The sequence below is a fragment of the Schistocerca cancellata genome, chromosome 4 (assembly GCF_023864275.1).
Source record: "Schistocerca cancellata isolate TAMUIC-IGC-003103 chromosome 4, iqSchCanc2.1, whole genome shotgun sequence".
In the NCBI taxonomy this organism is placed as follows: domain Eukaryota; kingdom Metazoa; phylum Arthropoda; class Insecta; order Orthoptera; family Acrididae; genus Schistocerca; species Schistocerca cancellata.
The window spans coordinates 186009694-186029840 of record NC_064629.1 but is presented as its reverse complement, the minus strand read 5'-3'; the positions used below and the strand labels follow the sequence as shown (position 1 = coordinate 186029840).

Sequence of the window (20147 nt, the reverse complement as noted above, 5' to 3'; positions counted from 1 at the left end):
TCTTTAACAACAAATATACTTTATTTGCAAAAAAAAAAAAAGGTCTGTCCTACACACGCCAATTCATAATCGGTTTCATTGTTGGTTTCTTATGCGGGTTTTGACCTCAGAACAAATAAAATCCGATTTCGTTATCGTTTTTTATGCGGTTTTTAGCCTTAGGGCAATTAAATACCTATTTTTTCGTATCTGATGTTCTACGACCTTCCCATAGCGGATGCGCTTGCCAAACCTACGCGATCACGCATATCGCACATTATATACAGTTGGTTTAATGTGGAGTTCACATGGTAGACGTCGTATTACGATTCGTCTGTCATTTGTAGCCGAAACCATATGCGTTCTGACGTTTACTGCACCTAGTGGGAAAAATTTCTTTTTTTCCCATAATATTTCTCCCTTCTTCAATAATATGCCGTTCAAATTTGTCATCTTCTAAAGCATCAAGTTTTTAAGCCTTTTGAAACTAGAACTTCAAATATAGTCATCCTGTATATTTTAAAAATTCGAACTACAAAAAGCGCGCGTTGCGCTTTGCTTCTGTCACTCGATACATGCACGCCTTGTTGTGGCAAAACTGTTAACTACACTGACAGTAATCAGCGGTGAGGCTGGATGTTTTGTATTGGTAGTGTTACGTTGAGATAAGGTGTTGTATTTGTTTATTTTTGTTGTTTCTGCAGACATTCACACAACAGTAACTCAAATTTTTGCACATCTAATAGGATATGTATATGTTGTAGTACGATGTCACAACCCAACAAGAGAGTTAAAACTTTGCAAATACTACAGTCTCATAAGAGCGATGTCATAACATGTGATTTTGGCGGAAACCATGCATTGGCGTCGGGTTCTGGGTGAGTGTGTTAATTGCGGATATCATATCGTATAGTTTTACGTGGGTTGTTGCACTCTATTTTACATAATATGGCACTAAAGACCATGTTTAAGGATACTGTTTTAATTGCCACCTTATCACACAAGCAAACCGCAGATTATAAAGAAAAACAATGGTGTTCACACGAGAAAACTGGATAAATCTCACAACAAGGAATGCAGTTTTCAAATAACTGGAATTGTTTAACATGTTAGACGCAAAAACTATATTTGTCTGTCCATTATTTAATATGCAAAAAGAGGCGGATTTAACAAACTATTTGTTTCAACTGTGACTCTTATTTCTTGTCACCTAACAAAATATTATGATAAGACGTATATGTACTCTTTATGACATTTGTTGACAAAATTCCTTAGTCAACAAAAAAATTGTGTATATTAGTGATCATCAGTGGAACTGTCTAAGTGAAAGTTTAGTTTGTCAGAAATGAAAACATTAAACATTAAGAATATAATTTATTATTATATGTGAGTGGTTAATCATCTTCGACTCCTCCCTAAATCTATTAAATTTATTGCTGTTCTCAGAAATTAGACACAGTGATCCTTAGAACTGCATGAGTATAAAAAGTGGCTGCATGTATGAGAATAAGACATGTTCCGTAAACATTAAAAATTCATGACCAGTCACATTCTAGCTATTTGAACTAGAATTTTCATATCATGGAGTTGTGACTGATTTTATGTGGTTTGTTTCCCATTTCAGTAACCTATTAAAATAAAAAAAGTGTGTTACATGTATATGAATAATTGAGATAATTTTATGTGCACATACTCATCAGCTAGACAGGCATGTAGTGAAAATCTAACAGGGCACATGCCTGTTGCTTTAAAAGCCTGAAGTTAATAAGCAATTAAATAAGATGCCACCAGACAGTTAAAATTACTGTTTTTTTCTCATTCTGTGTAGACTACAAATTTGTCACTGGACTGTTGTAGCTTAATTAGTATTAAATCATCGTGTTATAAGTTATGCCAATTCGTATGAGGTAGTCATATGCGATTGTTCCATTATCTTCATAATTCTCTGAGATTATTTCATGAGAGATAGACCACTTTAATTTTTTGTAGTTTATTTACATAGTATGTACAAAATACTTGTCAGAAGTTTGCCTATTATTTAATGTAGCTTTTCTAATTTTATCTTGCAACCTCAGTAACATATGGCCGTCAGTGCTCATTTTTCATGACTTTTTTATTTATGTGTAAAGACTGAAAATTTCTGTTCTGGTAGAGGAGAAAAGAGTCACATGTTGTTAAATAAAGTTATCAGATACTGCATTATTTCTTCACCTTTTCAGCATGTTCGAGAAAGCCATGGAATCGTGTATATCCAGTGCTAGTGCCATGTCAATTGATATTTGTCTTGCATTTTATTCTGCTGATCATCATGGTTTGTCTATGATTCATAATGACTGTTCATCCTTTTCACTTTAAAGGCGTATAAAACAGACAGAAATTATTTGAATTATTGCTGTGTGGTTTGTTCCTTTACTGTATCTAACTCCAACTTTTATATCCTTCTCCCTGGCTTCTTATGCAGACTAGCACTAACTTTAAACTCAAATTATCAATTTTCTATCACTGAAAACTAGCAGTAGACGGGTTTATTGCCTTTGCACAGATATATGTTTCTGTCATTGATGTTTTCAATTATTTTGTGTTTGGGAGACGTGCCAGTTACTACACATGGTAGGGGTTTAGGCCACACCTCTCTTTGCTGATACTTCACTGGTCTTGTAAATAAACAGCTTAGAGCTCAATTTAAATTTCTGTGTTTTGTGTTCTGCAGATATGTGTTCTGAAGTGGCAATGGAGTAACACATCTTTTACTGTTATGCACTTACTTTTGCAAGTGGTGCCCAAGAACCAGCAGTGCTTATGTTTGAATTTGCATTACATGTTTCTAGTTTCATTTTTTTCTTTTCTAGTTTCATTTTTTTCTTTTCTTTCCCTGAATTTCGGTTCTTTATTTGGATGATAAAAATCTACTCACCAAGCAGCAGAAGATGGAAATACATGAAAGGCATAAAATTACTAACTTCTAGCAGAAGAGGGGGAAAGATTTGGAAGAAAGGAGATGATAAAGCTTAAGGATACTTGAAAAACCACTGGAAAAGTCACCAAGGACGCTAGGTTGAGGGAGACTTGCTGATTAGAGGAGGAGCAAAAATGGCTTATTCTCATCCTTTCTGGTAAGTTTTCCTTAACCGTTTCCTATATGCTTGAGCCCTACCAGTCTGTTTTCCTGTAAAAACCACCCTCTCCTTTTTTATGCTGTAAGGACAACTCCTTCTTCTGTTAGGTAGCAGTTTTAATTCCTTCTATTTGTTTTTATCTGCTTGGTGATTGGATTTCTGTGTACCCATATTGAAAGGATTTTCAGCTCATTATCACTTATTGCAGATTTAGTTTTTTTTTTCTTTTGGGCATATGGGGCATTGCTTTCTCCAGTTTTCTCGTTCTTTAAACTACTGCAAGCTAAGGGATGAGAAATGTTTGAGACACAGTGGGAGCTTAACACAGAGGTGTTTCAACTTCAGTAGGGGAAGAATTTCCATTACTAGAATTTGGCTAGTTGAGACACATGTGCAACTAATAGAGGTAGAAATATGCAATATCTAAGCTGATGGACACTATTATCAGTATTTTTAATTTCTTGTTGTTGTAATTATGCAAAAATTTCAGAGACAAGAAAATATGGGTTTATGACTGGCATCCTGGCTTGGGATATATTGAAACCCCATACTCTCCTCTTTTGGGTCATAAGTATGGAGTTACATCAGTAAGATTCTCCCCTCAAGGTACGATGCTGGCTACCTCGTCAATTGATGGCACTACTGCGTTGTGGAACGTGCAGGTACAAGTAGCTTAAAATTTCGAGGAATATATTTATTAATTTACTTTTTTGGAAAGTATATGCAGATCTACAGGGTGTCCCAGGAGGAAACGTGAATATTCAGGGATATGACAGTAATGATCAATCTAAACAAGGAAGTCTAGTAAACATGATCTCTAAAATTCACACTTTAAGAACATTTCTTCATCTTTGATAATGTGAAACAAATCTCTTTCAATATAAGCTCTTTGCTTTCCATTTTTTGGGAGGAGGTAGTGTAGACCAAAACAAGGAAAAAAAAAAAAATGTGTACCTTAAGAACTATAACACTTGTTCAGTAGAAGAGGTGTGTTTCACAGTGTGAAAGTGAAGAAGCTCATAGCTTGTAAGGTATGCAGTTAAAAGATCACATTCACTAGTCTTTTCGTTAGAATTATGATTTGTCATCAGACACACCGTATACTCATCTTGTAACATTTTTGTATTAATAGCTATGTACTGGTTATCCCAAAAAACACCAACAATGCTTAGTATGTTGTGCGAGAAGGTACACTGATCAGTTTTCAAGAGGGAATGCATACCCGGAAACACACGGCTCAGGTGCTGGAAAGTGTCGAAGTTTCGGATGGGTATGCATTCCACATTATGTTAGTAAACCCAAAACGAGTAACAGATCGCAGTGTCTGACATTACAAATTGGCTTCAAACTGCAGACCGTCTTCATCAATGCAGAGTGTATGTCAGTGGGCTGAGCTTTATGCACGTTAGCCAATATGTGTGATTGTCTTTGAAGTATTTCAATCACTCCGTGGACTCGAGCAGTAAGGTCCTCTGTTGACATTACAGGTGTGCCATATACCATACTCTTCATACTATCCCACAGGAAATAGTTGAGAGGTGTCAGATTTGGTAACCGAGCTGGCCATGGAACTGGTCTCCCCCCCCCCCCCCCCCCCCACACCAGTCCATCAATTGGGATATGAGATGTTGAAGTAATTCCACATATTGACATCAAAGTCTGCTGGATCTCTGTTGTGTTGCAACCAAATGTCCAATGGAACATTTGGTGTCACTACATCTAAGATAAGCAAAACATCTCTAATAAATGTGAGATAGAGCAAGCCTGTCAGTCTGTTTGGCAGTAGATATGGCCCAATGATGTTGTCACCAGTTACCCTGGACCAGATATTAATATCAATCCCGTGTTTGTGATTTTGAATCACCTGCCCACACAGATTTTTGTCTGCCCAAACATGCATGTAGTGTAAGTATAACATGCCCTCTCTGTGTGCATTCTGGGTGGAGTCATTCCTGATGTGGAAAGGGTCCTTCTGGATGCCATGAAGAGCACAGGGTGCAGCCAGCTGCAGGTGGTTGCTCATGTTGGCACTAATGACATGTGTCGCTTTGGATCTGAGGAAATTCTCTCTGGATTCCAGCGGCTATCTGATTTGGTGAAGGCTGCTGGTCTTGCTTACGAGATGAAGGCAGAGCTCACCATCTGCAGCATCGTTGACAGAACCGACTGTGGACCTTTGGTGCAGAGCCGGGTGGAGGGTCTGAATCAGAGGCTCAGACGGTTTTGCGACCGTGTTGGTTGCAGATTCCTTGACTTGCGCCATAGGGTGGTGGGGTTTCGGGTTCCGTTGAATAGGTCAGGAGTTCACTACACTCAGCTGGCGGCTACACGGGTAGCGGAGGCTGTGTGAGATGGACTGGGCGGTTTTTTAGGTTAGAAGGCCTTGGGAAAGTACGGGGTGGGCTGCAATCTCAAAGGATGCATGGCAAATACAGGACGTGCTTGGATCAAGGAACCGTCGGAATTGTAGTTGTAAATTGTTGTAGTTGTGCTGAGAAAGTCCCTGAGCTTTAAGCGCTAATAGAAATCACAGATGCTGAAATCGTTATAGGTACAGAAAGCTGGCTAAAGCCTGAAATAAGTTCTGCAGAAATATTTACGAAGTCTCAGACGGTGTTCAGGAAAGATAGATTAGACAGAATTGGTGGTGGAGTGTTTGTGTCTGTCAGTACTGGTTTATATTGTAGTGAAGTCGAAGTAGATAGTCCGTGCGAATTGGTATGGGTGGAGGTTATACTTAACAGCCGAACTAAGTTAATAATTGGCTCCTTCTACCGACCCCCAGACTCCGATGATATAGTTGCTGAACAATTCAGAGAGAATTTGAGTTTCGTAACAAATAAATACCCCACTCATACGGTTATAGTTGGTGGGGACTTCAACCTTCCCTCGATATGTTGGCCAAAATACTTGTTTAAAACCGGTGGTAGGCAGAAAACATCTTCCTAGATTGTCCTAAATGCTTTCTCCGAAAATTATTTCGAGCAGTTAGTCCACGAACCCACACAAATTGTAAATGGTTGCGAAAACACACTTGACCTCTTAGCCACAAACAATCCAGAGCTAATAGAGAGCATCATGACTGATACAGGGATTAGTGATCACAAGGTCGTTGTAGCTAGCTCAATACCGTTTCTTCCAAATCCAACAGAAACAAACGCAAAATAATTTTATTTAAAAAAGCGGATAAAGTGTCACTAGAAGCCTTCCTAAGAGACAATCTCCATTCCTTCCAAACTGACTATGCAAATGTAGACGAGATGTGACTCAAATTCAAAGATATAGTAGCAACACCACTTGAGAGATTCATACCCCATAAATTGGTAAGAGGTGGAACTGATCCCCCATGGTACACAAAACAGGTCCGAACGCTGTTGCAGAGGCAATGGAAAAAACATGCGAAGTTCAGAAGAACGCGAAATCCCGAAGATTGGCTAAAATTTACAGACGCGCGAAATTTGGTACGGACTTCAATGCAAGATGCCTTTAATAGGTTCCACAATGAAACATTGTCTCGAAATTTGGTAGAAAATCCGAAGAAATTCTGGTCGTAAGTGAAGTACACAAGTGGCAAGACGCAGTCAATACCTCCGCTGCGCAGTGCCGATGGTACTGTTACCGACGACTGTGCCGCTAAAGCGGAGTTATTGAACGCAGTTTTCTGAAATTCCTTCACCCGGGAAGATGAATGGAATATACCAGAATTTGAAACACGAACAGCTGCTAGCTTGAGTTTCTTAGAAGTAAATACCTTAGGGGTTGCGAAGCAACTCATATCGCTTGATACGGGCAGGTCTTCATGTCCAGGTTGTATACCGATTAGGTTCCTTTCAGATTACGTTGATACAATAGCTTCCTACTTAGCAATCATATACAACTGCTCGCTCATCGATAGATCTGTACCTACAGATTGGAAAATTGCGCAGGTCGCACCAGTGTTTAAGAAGGGTAGTAGGAGTAATCCATCAAACTACAGACCTATATCATTGACGTCAGTTTGCAGTAGGGTTTTGGAGCATATACTGTATTCAAACATTATGAATCACCTTGAAGGGAACGATCTATTGATACGTAATCAGCATGGCTTCAGAAAACATCGTTCTTGTGCAACGCAGCTAGCTCTTTATTCGCACGAAGTAATGGCCGCTATCGACAGGGGATCTCAAGTTGATTCTGTATTTCTAGATTTCCGGAAAGCTTTTGACACCGTTCCTCAAAAGCGACTTCTAATCAAGCTGCAGGCCTATGGGGTATCGTCTCAGTTGTGCGACTGGATTCGTAATTTCTTGTCAGGAAGGTCGCAGTTCGTAGTAATAGACGGCAAATCATCGAGTAAAACTGAAGTAATATCAGGTGTTCCCCAGGGAAGCGTCCTGGGACCTCTGCTGTTCCTGATCTATATAAATGACCTGGGTGGCAATCTGAGCAGTTCTCTTAGGCTGTTCGCAGATGATGCTGTAATTTACCGTCTAGTAAGGTCATCCGAAGACCAGTATCAGTTGCAAAGCGATTTAGAAAAGATTGCTGTATGGTGTGGCAGGTGGCAGTTGACACTAAATAACGAAAAATGTGAGGTGATCCACATGAGTTCCAAAAGAAATCCGTTGGAATTCGATTACTCGATAAATAGTACAATTCTCAGGGCTGTCAATTCAACTAAGTACCTGGGTGTTAAAATTATGGACAACTTCAGTTGGAAAGACCAAATAGATAATATTGTGGGGAAGGTGAGCCAAAGGTTGCGTTTCATTGGCAGGACACTTAGAAGATGCAACAAAGAGACAGCTTACACTACACTCGTTCGTCCTGTGTTAGAATATTGCTGCGTGGTGTGGGATCCTTACCAGGTGAGATTGATGGAGGACAACGAAAGGGTGCAAAAAGGGCAGTTCATTTTGTATTATCACGTAATAGGGGAGAGAGTGTGGCAGATATGATAAGTTAGTTGGGTTGGAAGTCATTAAAGCAAAGACGTTTTTCGTCGCGGCGAGATCTATTTACGAAATTTCAGTCACCAACTTTCTCTTCCGAATGCGAAAATATTTTGCTGAGCCCAACCTACATAGGTAGGAATGATCATCTAAATAAAATAAGAGAAATCAGAGCTCGAACAGAAAGGTTTAGGTGTTCATTTACATAGGTAGGAATGATCATCTAAATAAAATAAGAGAAATCAGAGCTCGAACAGAAAGGTTTAGGTGTTCGTTTTTCCCGTGCGCTGTTCGGGAGTGGAATGGTAGGGAGATAGTATGATTATGGTTCGATGAACCCTCTGCGAAGCACTTAAATGTGAATTGCAGAGTAATCATGTAGATGTAGATGTAAATGTAGGTTCACCCATGAATACCACCAAGGAATTGTGGCTGGAGTATGCATTGTTGTAAATACCACTGCACAGACTGTACCTATCGTGTGTACTCCTCCTCCTGTAATACCTGGAGTTCCTGCAGATGGTATGGATGGAGCCTGTGTTCATGGACAACACACCACTTTTACCTGTGTTCAGCGTCTGTGCCACCATTGGAATGAAGGTGGCTGGACTGAACATTGTCAGTACATCCTCCTCCAGCTGTAATGTTCGAGCTTAGTATGGACGACCCACATCACATTTTGGTCTCTGCTAGAGGACAAACAGTAGACTGGGGACAGTATTCGCAAATACCAAGCACAAAGTGCTATTACTTTGCTGTGCAATCTACTCATCTCAGGTAGAAAATATGTACGTGCAACTTTTCAGTTTCTCTGAGGCATGTCTCAATGTCTGTGAATGTGGAATGATATTGGATATGTCTGTTTGGAAAATGTTCTGCATATGCTTTTGCAGCAGCGCTCCCATTGCAATTTGCTTTGTTGTATTCAAGCACTGTGTTAATTATTTTTGCAGCTGTGTACTGTTACATGCCGCACTGCTGTCAACAACATTACTGCACTGGTATACCACACAAGGTCCGCAGTAGTATGTGCACAAGGGCTGTGTACAGGAATCTAGTGTTTGTTCTCGGACTTCGACGCTCTACAGCACCCAAGCTGTGTGTTTCCAGATGTGGGCTCCGTCTTGAAAACTTGTGGCCTTCCCACACAACATACTAAGCGATGTCAATGTTCTTTTGGTATACCCGGTATAAGTTACTTAATCTGTGACAAGTGTTAACATTAGTTTCACAAGCTTTGGAAATGGACATAATTGAAAAAACGTGCAGCTATTTTTATCTATATATATATATATAAATTTGTATCAATAATTTAGAGTAAACTGAATTCAGTTTTAAACCTCTGTTTCTCTGGGTATTGAGAGGTTATGCATACTGTTATTTACAGACTGGGAATCGAATTCACACGTTCGTACAGACAAATGGTGTAGCCGTTAGAGTAAGCAGATTTGCACCAGATTGCAGTTTACTTATTTCAGCTGGGGATGATGGCTCTGTTTGTGTATGGAGTATTCGCCACAAAAATCTTGTTAGGTAAGTTGTACCTAATATGTTTCATTTAAGGCAAGATTGTGTCATTGAAGTTGCCAATTGATTATGCATTACCTCTGTGTAATGCTGCACTTTGTATTAAATTAAGTATTGTACCTAACTGTGCAGTCTCCGTGATGAAATTTGGTTGTGATGCAAATTTTCAAGATATAAATTAGTTGGTGACCACTCTTGTCCTAGGTGTAGATCATTCAATACATGATTGTGCAGCTAAAGGTGTGAATTACTCTTAGAAATCCTAACAGTGGATTGAAAATCCAGTATGAGAAATTTCATAAGATCCTTTCTGGTAGGCAGGGCTGTACTGAGCGCATGGCAAGATAGGCCCCCGCCAAGGGTGCAAGCACAGAGGGGGTAGCAAAATATGACCAGTTAAAGAAATATGATTTAAGAATTAAGCAGCGGAAGTATGAGAGTTCTCCTACCCCTCGTGTTGCTGTCTTCTGCATATTAGAAGAATCCTTTCCCACTCACGACAACTGTAAATGCCCACTGTTGTCACAGTGTCATTTATGCAGTGTCATTTCATCCAAGCAGTCTGATAATGAAACGACTATTACCGAACAGATGTCTACCACTGACACAGTTTATGTGGCAACAATGAGCTCAATTCACACAGCTGCCATGTGCACAGCTCACTCGGTTCACGCAGTTGCTACATTCACAACTTGCTTGTGTTCAACAGGAAGCTCTTGCTGAAACTTCACTATGGTGTTACAGGACCTCAAATGTCAGCAAGCTAATGTTGAAACAAACACAGTGTGCTATTTCACAGAAGGCATCCAATTTCTGTCGAGCGAGAACTGGAATGAGACTTGTTTGAGCTAGCGTGTTTTAAAATATTTAACAGAATAATGAGTGTAATGGAAAACAGTTCTCTCATATATCAAAACATTTCATCTGACCTCACCCCCTGCGGGTCCGGGGTATTCCTGCCTGTTGTAAGAGGCGACTGAAAGGAGTCTCACATGTTTCGGCCTTTATGTGATGGTCTCCTGTAGGGTTTGACCTCCATTTTTCAAAATTTTCCCGAAGAGTGTGCCAGTTGGGGAAGATGCCTTACATAGTGCATTGTGTCCATCATGTGCTGATACCTATTGCATCCTTCGTTGACTTGGATCTGCACTTCTGCCCATTTTCCAACTGTTTTCCATCAACTGTGCGGGTGCAGTATTGTTTTCTACGCTGACTATAATAATGGACTTATTTGCTTGGTTGTACCTGATATCCAGCATGGTAGCCAGTCTGTTGTGGTGGGGCTGCCACGTACCCTGTTGGTTGTAACCCCCTGACCACACAGGGATCGCTCTGCTGCTGCCTGCACCAGTAACTCCCCGTGTATGATGAGGAGTAGATGCCCGTCACCCTGGGGCATCGGGACTCACGGCAATGGCCATCCTGCCAGGTGGCCTTTGCTGCGGCTGGGTGGTGCCGGTGGGGAGGGCCACTGGTTGGAGTGGGTGGCATCATGGTGGATGGCACGTGATGAAGCGTAGTACGTCATCTCTTGCTAGTAGTCAAACACCAGCAGTCTCGAAGCGTTCATGGGCTCAATTCAACCCACAGAAGTATGACCCCAAATTGTTCCCCTCCCGGACCACACCATTGGAGGAACGTCAGGCTAAGGTTAGCAGCAGCTCTTCTTTGCCCTGGTACCTTGTATGTTTGAGAGCTGATTTGGAATCTTTCATGACTATGAAGCCTCAGTTTTTATTGAGCATTTAGAGGACAAGTTTAGAGAGGTGGAGGGCTTGTCCAAAATGAGATCTGGATCAGTCTTGATCAAAACAACATCCTCTGCCCAGTCATGAGTGTTACTCGCTTGTGGCAAGCTGGGGGATGTTTCTGTAACCATCACACCCCATGAGAGCTTAAATATGGTCCAGGTTATCATATTTCACAGGGACCTCCTTTTGCAGTCCAACGATGAGCTGCACGCCAATTTAGAGCGCTGAGGTGTACATTTCACTCGGCATGCCCACTGGGGTCCGAAGGATAATCAGGTTGCCACCGATGTCTTCATCTTGGCCTTTGAGGGTGATACATTACCTGCGAAGGTCAAGATGATGGTCTACCACTATGATGTAAAGCCCTATATCCCACCCCAATGCGGTGCTTTAAATGCTGGAAGTTCAGCTATATGTCTTCCCGCTGTACTTCCAGCGTCACATGTCGAGATTGCGGACGCCCATCACATCCCAATACTCCATGTGCCCTGCCTCCCATCTGTGCCAACTGCAGAGAGCACCATTCGCCTTGCTCGCCTGACTGCAGGATTCTCCAGTAAGAAAGGAAAATCATGGAGTACAAGACCCTGGACCGACCGACCAACTGACCAACCAACCTAAACTGAGGCTAAAAGGAAATTTGAACGCCTGCATCCTGTACATATGACATCATCTTACGCTGGTGCTACAACAATTCTAGCCCCATCAGCTCCACCAACCCCAGTCACCTCTCAGACTCTCAGAGCTGGAAGACTACACCTGCTCCCTGCCTCCCTGTTGCTCCTGCACCACCTACTTCGGGAGCAACACCACCCCCCCCCCCCCCCCCCCCCAACCATCGAGAATATCAGTACCCACTTCTGTGGCAGAGAAGCGTAAGTCTTCTTCAGCTCCTCTCGCTAGGAAGGGGTCCCTCGGGTCACTCCCTTCCCAAGTCTCTGCTAGTGGGAAAGATGACACCCAGAGCCCTAAAGCAACTGGTTGTAGGGCTTCACGCTCATCCTCAGTCCCAGAGACTGAACCAGTGAAGTTGTCCCAGTCAGGGAAATTCAAGGAGTAGCGAGAGAAATCCAAAAAGAAGACCCCCAAGACCAAGAGAATTGTGGTGGCACCCACACCACCGCTACCTACAAGCTCTGCGTCTGCAGATGAGGTGGAGATTCTGGCATCCGCTGAGGACCTAGATATCGCCAGACCCTCAGACACAATGGATATAGACTGCTCCGGCAGTAAGTCGGTGGCAGCAGGTGACCCTGAGGCGTAAACTGCCTCATTGAATGTTCCATGCCTTCCCAGTGTCACCATGATGTCATCCTCCAGTGGAATTGCAGTGTTTTTTTCCACTGCCTGGCTGAGCTACAGCAACTGTTAATCTTTACACCTGCTTTCTGCATTTCCCTCCAGGAAACCTGGTTCCTGGCAATGCGGACCCCTGCCCTCAGCAGCTATAAAGGATATTACAGGAACTATAGCGACTATAATTGGGTGTCAGGTGGAGTTTGCGTTTATGTCCTAAACTCAGTCTGTAGTGAAACTGTGCCCCTTCAAACCCCTGCAATGTATATCTTCCTCCAGATGGTGCAGTACCCCTGAATGTATTATCTGCACTGATTGATCAACTCCCTAAACCTTTCTTACTTTTGGGAGATTTTAATGCCCATAACCCCTTGTGCGGTGGCACCATGCTTACTGGCAGAGACAGAGATGTCGTAACTTTACTGTCACAGTTTGACCTCTGCTTCGTAAATACTGGGGCCAACACACATCTCAGTGTGGCTCATGCTAGTTACTTGGCCATTGACTCATCAATTTGCAGCCTAGAACTTCTTCCATCTATCCACCGGAGAGCACATGACGACCCGTGTGGTAGTGACCAATTCCCCATCTTCCTGTCACTGCCAATGGCATCAGGCCCATGGACGCCTGCTCAGATGGGCTTTAAAAAAGGCGGACTGGGAAACTTTCACCTCTGCTGTCGCTTTTGAATCTCCCTCACACGGAAACATTGATGTGATGGTTGAGCAGGTGACTACAACAATCCTTTCTGTGGCAGGAAACACGATCCCTCATTCTTTAGGGTGCCCCCGGTGAAAGACAGTCCCTTGATGGTTGCTGGAAGTTGCTGAGGCAGTTAAGGAGTGTCTGTAAGCTCAACAGCGACATAAGTGGCATTCTTCCCTGGAACACCTCATAGCCTTTAAACGGCTCTGTGCCTGTGTTCGCCAACTTATCAAATGACGGAAGTAGGAGTGTTGGGAGAAACACGTCTCAACTATTGGGTGCCACATGTCACCTTCCCAAGTCTGGGCAGTGATCAAATGTGTTTTCGGGTACCAGACCCCAACAGGTGTTCCCTGTTTAAACATAATTGGTGTGTTATCTACTGATGCAATTGCAATTGCCGAGCACTTTGCTGAGTGCTATGCTCAAGCCTCTGCATCGGAGAATTACCCCACCCCCCCTCGCCTTTCGCACTCTCAAACGGTGACTGGAAGGGAAAGACCTCTCATTCACTACATGCCACAGTGAATCCTTTAACACCCCATTTATAGCATGGGAACTCCTCATTTCCCTTGCACATTGCCCCGCTGACACTGCTCCTGGGCCAGACTGGATCCACAGTCTGAGGATTAAACATCTCTCATCTGACTACACGTGACATCTTCTCGTCATCTTCAACCGGATCTGGTGCAGTGGCATCTTCCCATCACAATGGCGGGAGAGCACCATCATTCCATTGCTCAAACCTGGTAAAAAGCCGCTTGATGTGGATAGCTATTGGCCCATCGGCCTCACCAACGTTCTTTTGAAGCAGCGGGAATGTATGGTGTGTCAGCAGTTGTGTTGGGTCCTGGGGTCACGCGGCCTACTGGCTTCATGACAGGGCAGTTTGCACTGGTGTCGCTCTGCCACCGATAATCTTGTGTTCCTCGAGTTTGCCATCCGACCAGCCTTTTCCAGACTCCAACACCTTTTTGCCATCTTTTTTGATTTACGAAAAGTGTGTGACATGACATGGCGACATCATATCCTTGCCACATTATACGAGTGGGGTCTCTGAGGCCAGCTCCTGATTTTTATCCACAATTTCCTATCGCTCCATACTTTGCGTGTCCAATTTGGTGCCTACCATAGTTTCCCCCATATCCAGGAGAATGGGGTCCCGCAGGACTCTGTATTGAGTGTATCTCTATTTTTAGTGGCCATTAATGGTCTAGCAGCAGCTATAGGGCTGTCCGTCTCACCTTCTCTGTATGCAGGCGACTTCTGCATTTCGTACTGCTTCACCATTACTGGTTTTGCTGAGCGGCGCCTACAGGGTGCCATCCATAATGTGTGGTCATGGGCTGTAGCCCACGGTTTTCAGTTTTCGGCCGCCAAGTCGTGTGTTATGCACTTCTGTCGGCGTCGTACCATTCACCCGGAACCAGAACTTTACCTTAATGATGATCCACTCACTGTAGTGGAAACATATCGATTCTTAGGACTGGTTTTCGATGCCCAATTGACTTGGCTTCCTCATGTTCGTCAGCTGAAGCGGAAGTGCTGGCAGCACCTCAATGCCCTCCACTGCCTGAGCAACACCAACTGGGGTGCAGATCGCTCTATGCTGTTGCAGCTCTACAGAGCCCTTTTTCAATCCCGCCTTGACTTTGGGAGTCTGGATTATGGTTAGGCGGCGCACTCAGCACTGCATTTACTCAACTCAGTGCAGCACTGTGGTGTTCGCCCAGTGATGGGAGCTTTTAAGATGTGTCCAGTGACCAGAGTCCTGGTAGAGGCCGGAGTCCCTCCATTGCAGGTTAGGCATGCACAACTGCTGGCCAGTTACGTTGCACATGTTTGTAGTTCTCCTGTGCATCCGAATTACCGCCTCCTTTTCCCACTTACTGTGGTTCATCTGCTGCATCGGCGGCCCAGGTCAGGGCTTCCCATTGCAGTTAGTGTCTGATCCCTTCTTTCTGTATGTTCATGGAAGACATATTGAATAACACTCTTTGCCAGATGGCTACAGTATTTTCACTGCAGAACTGGTGGTCATTTCTTGTGCTCTTGAGTGCATCCGCTCAAGCTCTGTCGAGTTGTTTCTTCTCTATACTGACTCCTTGAGCTGCCTATAAGCAATTGACCCTGCCATCCTTTGGTAGTGACCATCTAGGAGTGCATCTATGCCCTGGAATGGTGCAGTCGTTCCATGTTGTTTGTGTGGACCCCAGGCCACGTCGGAATCCCAGGAAATGAACTTGCCGACAGGCAGGCCAAACAGGCTACACGGAAACTGCTTCTGGAGATCGGCATCCCTGTAACTGACCTGCGATCATTATTATGCCACAAGGTTTTTAGCTTCAGGAGACAGAATGGTGTAATCTCAGTATGCACAAAAAACTATGTGCTATTAAGGATACTATGAATGTGTGGAAGACCTCCATGGGGGCCTCTCACAGGGACTCTGTGGTTCTCTGTCAGCTCCACATGGGCCACGCTTGGCTTGGCTCCAGGGGTTAGAATAAGCCCAACATATCCCTGCCTGTCGTAAGAGGTGACTAAAAGGCGTCTCTCACTTTTTGGCTCTATAAGTTCATGTCCCATTTTATGTTTTGACCTGCCACTTTCCAAATTCTACAGAAATGTGGGCCGTATGGGGAAGGATGTCTTATGTGATGCATGAGTTATCCATAGTTCCCTTAGATTCTATCTCCTGAACCTCTTGTCATGGATTTGAATCTCCACCTGCAATTCAACTATATGGGCAAGGACACTTTCCAGGGTATGTCATCTTCTTCCATTGTCTCCTGTCCTCTTTCGCCCCCATGACAATATTGGTTTTCTCTGCGCCCACTATCCAGCATGGTAGCCAGTTCGTTGTGGTGGGGCCATCATGCACCCATTTGGTGGTAGCCCCCTGATAACAAAAGGATCGCACTGCTGATGCATGAGCTGTAAACTCCTCGCGTATGCCAAGGATTAGATGAGTGTCTTCTTGGGGCATCAGGACTCCCGGCAACGGCCATCATGCCAGGTGGCCTTTGCTGTGGCTGGGTGGCGCCCATGGGGAGAGCTCCTGATCGAAGTGGGTGGCATCAGGGTGGATGACAAGCAATGAAGTGGACTAAGTCATCTCTTGCTGGTGACCGTACAGTGCCAGTAGTCTCTAAGAAAGGCAAAATCCAGTACAGTGCTGACAGATATGACCCTAAATCATTTTCTTCTCTTGCTACATGATGGGAGGAACGTAGGGCTACACCTCGGTATTTAGTTTGTAGCAGAATGGATGGGCACTCCTTTCTACCTATGAAGCCTCTATTTTTTGTTGAACATCTTGAGGGTAAGTTTGGGGAAGGGGCAGCACTGTCCAAGATGAGAAGTGGTGCAGTCTTGATTCAGACTGCACCCCATCCCAATTCATCTACATCTACATCTACATTTATACTCCGCAAGCCACCCAACGGTGTGTGGCGGAGGGCACTTTACGTGCCACTGTCATTACCTCCCTTTCCTGTTCCAGTCGCGTATGGTTCGCGGGAAGAACCACTGTCTGAAAGCCTCCGTGCGCGCTCTAATCTCTCTAATTTTACATTCGTGATCTCCTCGGGAGGTATAAGTAGGGGGAAGCAATATATTCGATACCTCATCCAGAAATGCACCCTCTCGAAACCTGGCGAGCAAGCTACACCGCGATGCAGAGCGCCTCTCTTGCAGAGTCTGCCACTTGAGTTTGTTAAACATCTCCGTAATGCTATCACAGTTACCAAATAACCCTGTGACGAAACGCGCCGCTCTTCTTTGGATCTTCTCTATCTCCTCCGTCAACCCGATCTGGTACGGATCCCACACTGATGAGCAATACTCAAGTATAGGTCGAACGAGTGTTTTGTAAGCCACCTCCTTTGTTGATGGACTACATTTTCTAAGGACTCTCCCAATGAATCTCAACCTGGTACCCGCCTTACCAACAATTAATTTTATATGATCATTCCACTTCAAATCGTTCCGCACGCATACTCCCAGATATTTTACGGAAGTAACTGCTACCAGTGTTTGTTCCGCTATCATATAATCATACAATAAAGGATCCTTCTTTCTATGTATTCGCAATACATTACATTTGTCTATGTTAAGGGTCAGTTGCCACTCCCTGCACCAAGTGCCTATCCGCTGCAGATCTTCCTTCATTTCGCTACAATTTTCTAATGCTGCAACTTCTCTGTATACTACAGCATCATCCGCGAAAAGCCGCATGGAACTTCCGACTCTATCTACTAGGTCATTTATATATATTGTGAAAAGCAATGGTCCCATAACACTCCCCTGTGGCGCGCCAGAGGTTACTTTAACGTCTGTAGACGTCTCTCCATTGAGAACAACATGCTGTGTTCTGTTTGCTAAAAACTCTTCAATCCAGCCATACAGCTGGTCTGATATTCCGTAGGCTCTTACTTTGTTTATCAGGCGACAGTGCGGAACTGTATTGAACGCCTTCTGGAAGTCAAGAAAAATAGCATCTACCTGGGAGCCTGTATCTAATATTTTCTGGGTCTCATGAACAAATAAAGCGAGTTGGGTCTCACACGATTGCTGTTTCCGGAATCCATGTTGATTCCTACATAGTAGATTCTGAGTTTCCAAAAACAACATGATACTCGAGCAAAAAACATGTTCTAAAATTCTACAACAGATCGGAGATTAGGTCTATAGTTTTGCGCATCTGCTCGACAACCCTTCTTGAAGACTGGGACTACCTGTGCTCTTTTCCAATCATTTGGAACCTTCTGTTCCTCTAGAGACTTGCGGTACACGGCTGTTAGAAAGGGGGCAAGTTCTTTCGCGTACTCTGTGTAGAATCGAATTGGTATCCCATCAGGTCCAGTGGACTTTCCTCTGTTGAGTGATTCCAGTTGCTTTTCTATTCCTTGGACACTTATTTCGATGTCAGCCATTTTTTCGTTTGTGCGAGGATTTAGAGAAGGAACTGCAGTGCGGTCTTCTTCTGTGAAACAGCTTTGGAAAAAGGTGTTTAGTATTTCAGCTTTACGCGTGTCATTCTCTGTTTCAATGCCATCATCATCCCAGAGTGACTGGATATGCTGTTTTGAGTCACTTACTGATTTAACGTAAGACCAGAACTTCCTAGGATTTTCTGTCAAGTCGGTACATATAATTTTACTTTCGAATTCACTGAACGCTTCACGCATAGCCCTCCTTACGCTAACTTTGACATCGTTTAGCTTCTGTTTGTCTGAGAGGTTTTGGCTGCGTTTAAACTTGGAGTGAAGCTCTCTTTGCTTTTGCAGTAGTTTCCTAACTTTGTTGTTGTACCACGGTGGGTTTTTCCCGTCCCTCACAGTTTTACTCGGCACATACCTGTCTAAAACGCATTTTACGATTGCCTTGAACTTTTTCCATAAACACTCAACATTGTCAGTGTCGGAACAGAAAGTTTCGTTTTGATCTGTTAGGTAGTCTGAAATCTGCCTTCTATTACTCTTGCTAAACAGATAAACCTTCCTCCCTTTTTTTATATTCCTATTAACTTCCATATTCAGGGATGCTGCAACGGCCTTATGATCACTGATTCCCTGTTCTGCACATACAGAGTCGAAAAGTTCGGGTCTGTTTGTTATCAGTAGGTCCAAGATGTTATCTCCATGAGTCGGTTCTCTGTTTAATTGCTCGAGGTAATTTTCGGATAGTGCACTCAGTATAATGTCACTCAATGCTCTGTCTCTACCACCCGTCCTAAACACCTGAGTGTCCCAGTCTATATCTGGTAAATTGAAATCTCCACCTAAGACTGTAACATGCTGAGAAAATTTATGTGAAATGTATTCCAAATTTTCTCTCAGTTGTTCTGCCACTAATGCTGCCGAGTCGGGAGGTCGGTAAAAGGAGCCAATTATTAACCTAGCTCGGTTGTTGAGTGTAACCTTCACCCATAATGATTCACAGGAACTGTCCACTTCTACTTCACTACAGGATAAACTACTACTAACAGCGACGAACACTCCACCACCGGTTGCATGCAATCTAGCCTTTCTAAACACCGTCTGTACCTTTGTAAAAATTTCGGCAGAATTTATCTCTGGCTTCAGCCAGCTTTCTGTACCTATAACGATTTCAGCTTCGGTGCTTTCTATCAGCGCTTGAAGTTCCGGTACTTTACCAACGCAGCTTCGACAGTTTACAATTACAATACCGATTGCTGCTTGGTCCCCGCATGTCCTGACTTTGCCCCGCCACCGTTGAGGCTCTTGCCCTTTCTGTACTTGCCCAAGGCCATCTAACCTAAAAAACCGCCCAGCCCACGCCACACAACCCCTGCTACCCGTGTAGCCACTTGTTGCGTGTAGTGGACTCCTGACCTATCCAGCGGAACCCGAAACCCCACCACCCTATGGCGCAAGTCGAGGAATCTGCAGCCCACACGGTCGCAGAACCGTCTCAGCCTCTGATTCAGACCCTCCACTCGGCTCTGTACCAAAGGTCCACAGTCGGTCCTGTCGACGATGCTGCAGATGGTGAGCTCTGCTTTCATCCCGCTAGCGAGACTGGCAGTCTTCACCAAATCAGATAGCCGCCGGAAGCCAGAGAGGATTTCCTCCGATCCATAGCGACACACATCATTGGTGCCGACATGAGCGACCACCTGCAGATGGGTGCACCCTGTACCCTTCATGGCATCCAGAGGGACCCTTTCCACATCTGGAATGACTCCCCCCGGTATGCACACGGAGTGCACACTGGTTTTTTTCCCGTCTCTTGCTGCCATATCCCTAAGGGGCCCCATTACGCGCCTGACGTTGGAGCTCCCAACTACCAGTAAGCCCACCCTCTGCGACCGCCCG

At 44.0% G+C, this 20147-nt stretch overlaps 1 protein-coding gene across 1 annotated transcript in view; it reads left to right on the top strand.

The window, feature by feature from the left end:
• The first annotated feature begins 600 nt into the window (after positions 1 to 600).
• The window catches only part of LOC126183614 (WD repeat, SAM and U-box domain-containing protein 1-like), a 218763-nt gene continuing 199216 nt past the window's right edge, over positions 601 to 20147 (top strand). The window contains exons 1-4 of the mRNA XM_049925730.1: positions 601 to 649; positions 744 to 857; positions 3586 to 3757; positions 9414 to 9559. Of these exons, the coding sequence (XP_049781687.1) occupies positions 748 to 857; positions 3586 to 3757; positions 9414 to 9559 (428 nt within the window). The 5' untranslated portion in view covers positions 601 to 649; positions 744 to 747. The remainder of the gene's footprint in view (positions 650 to 743; positions 858 to 3585; positions 3758 to 9413; positions 9560 to 20147) is intronic.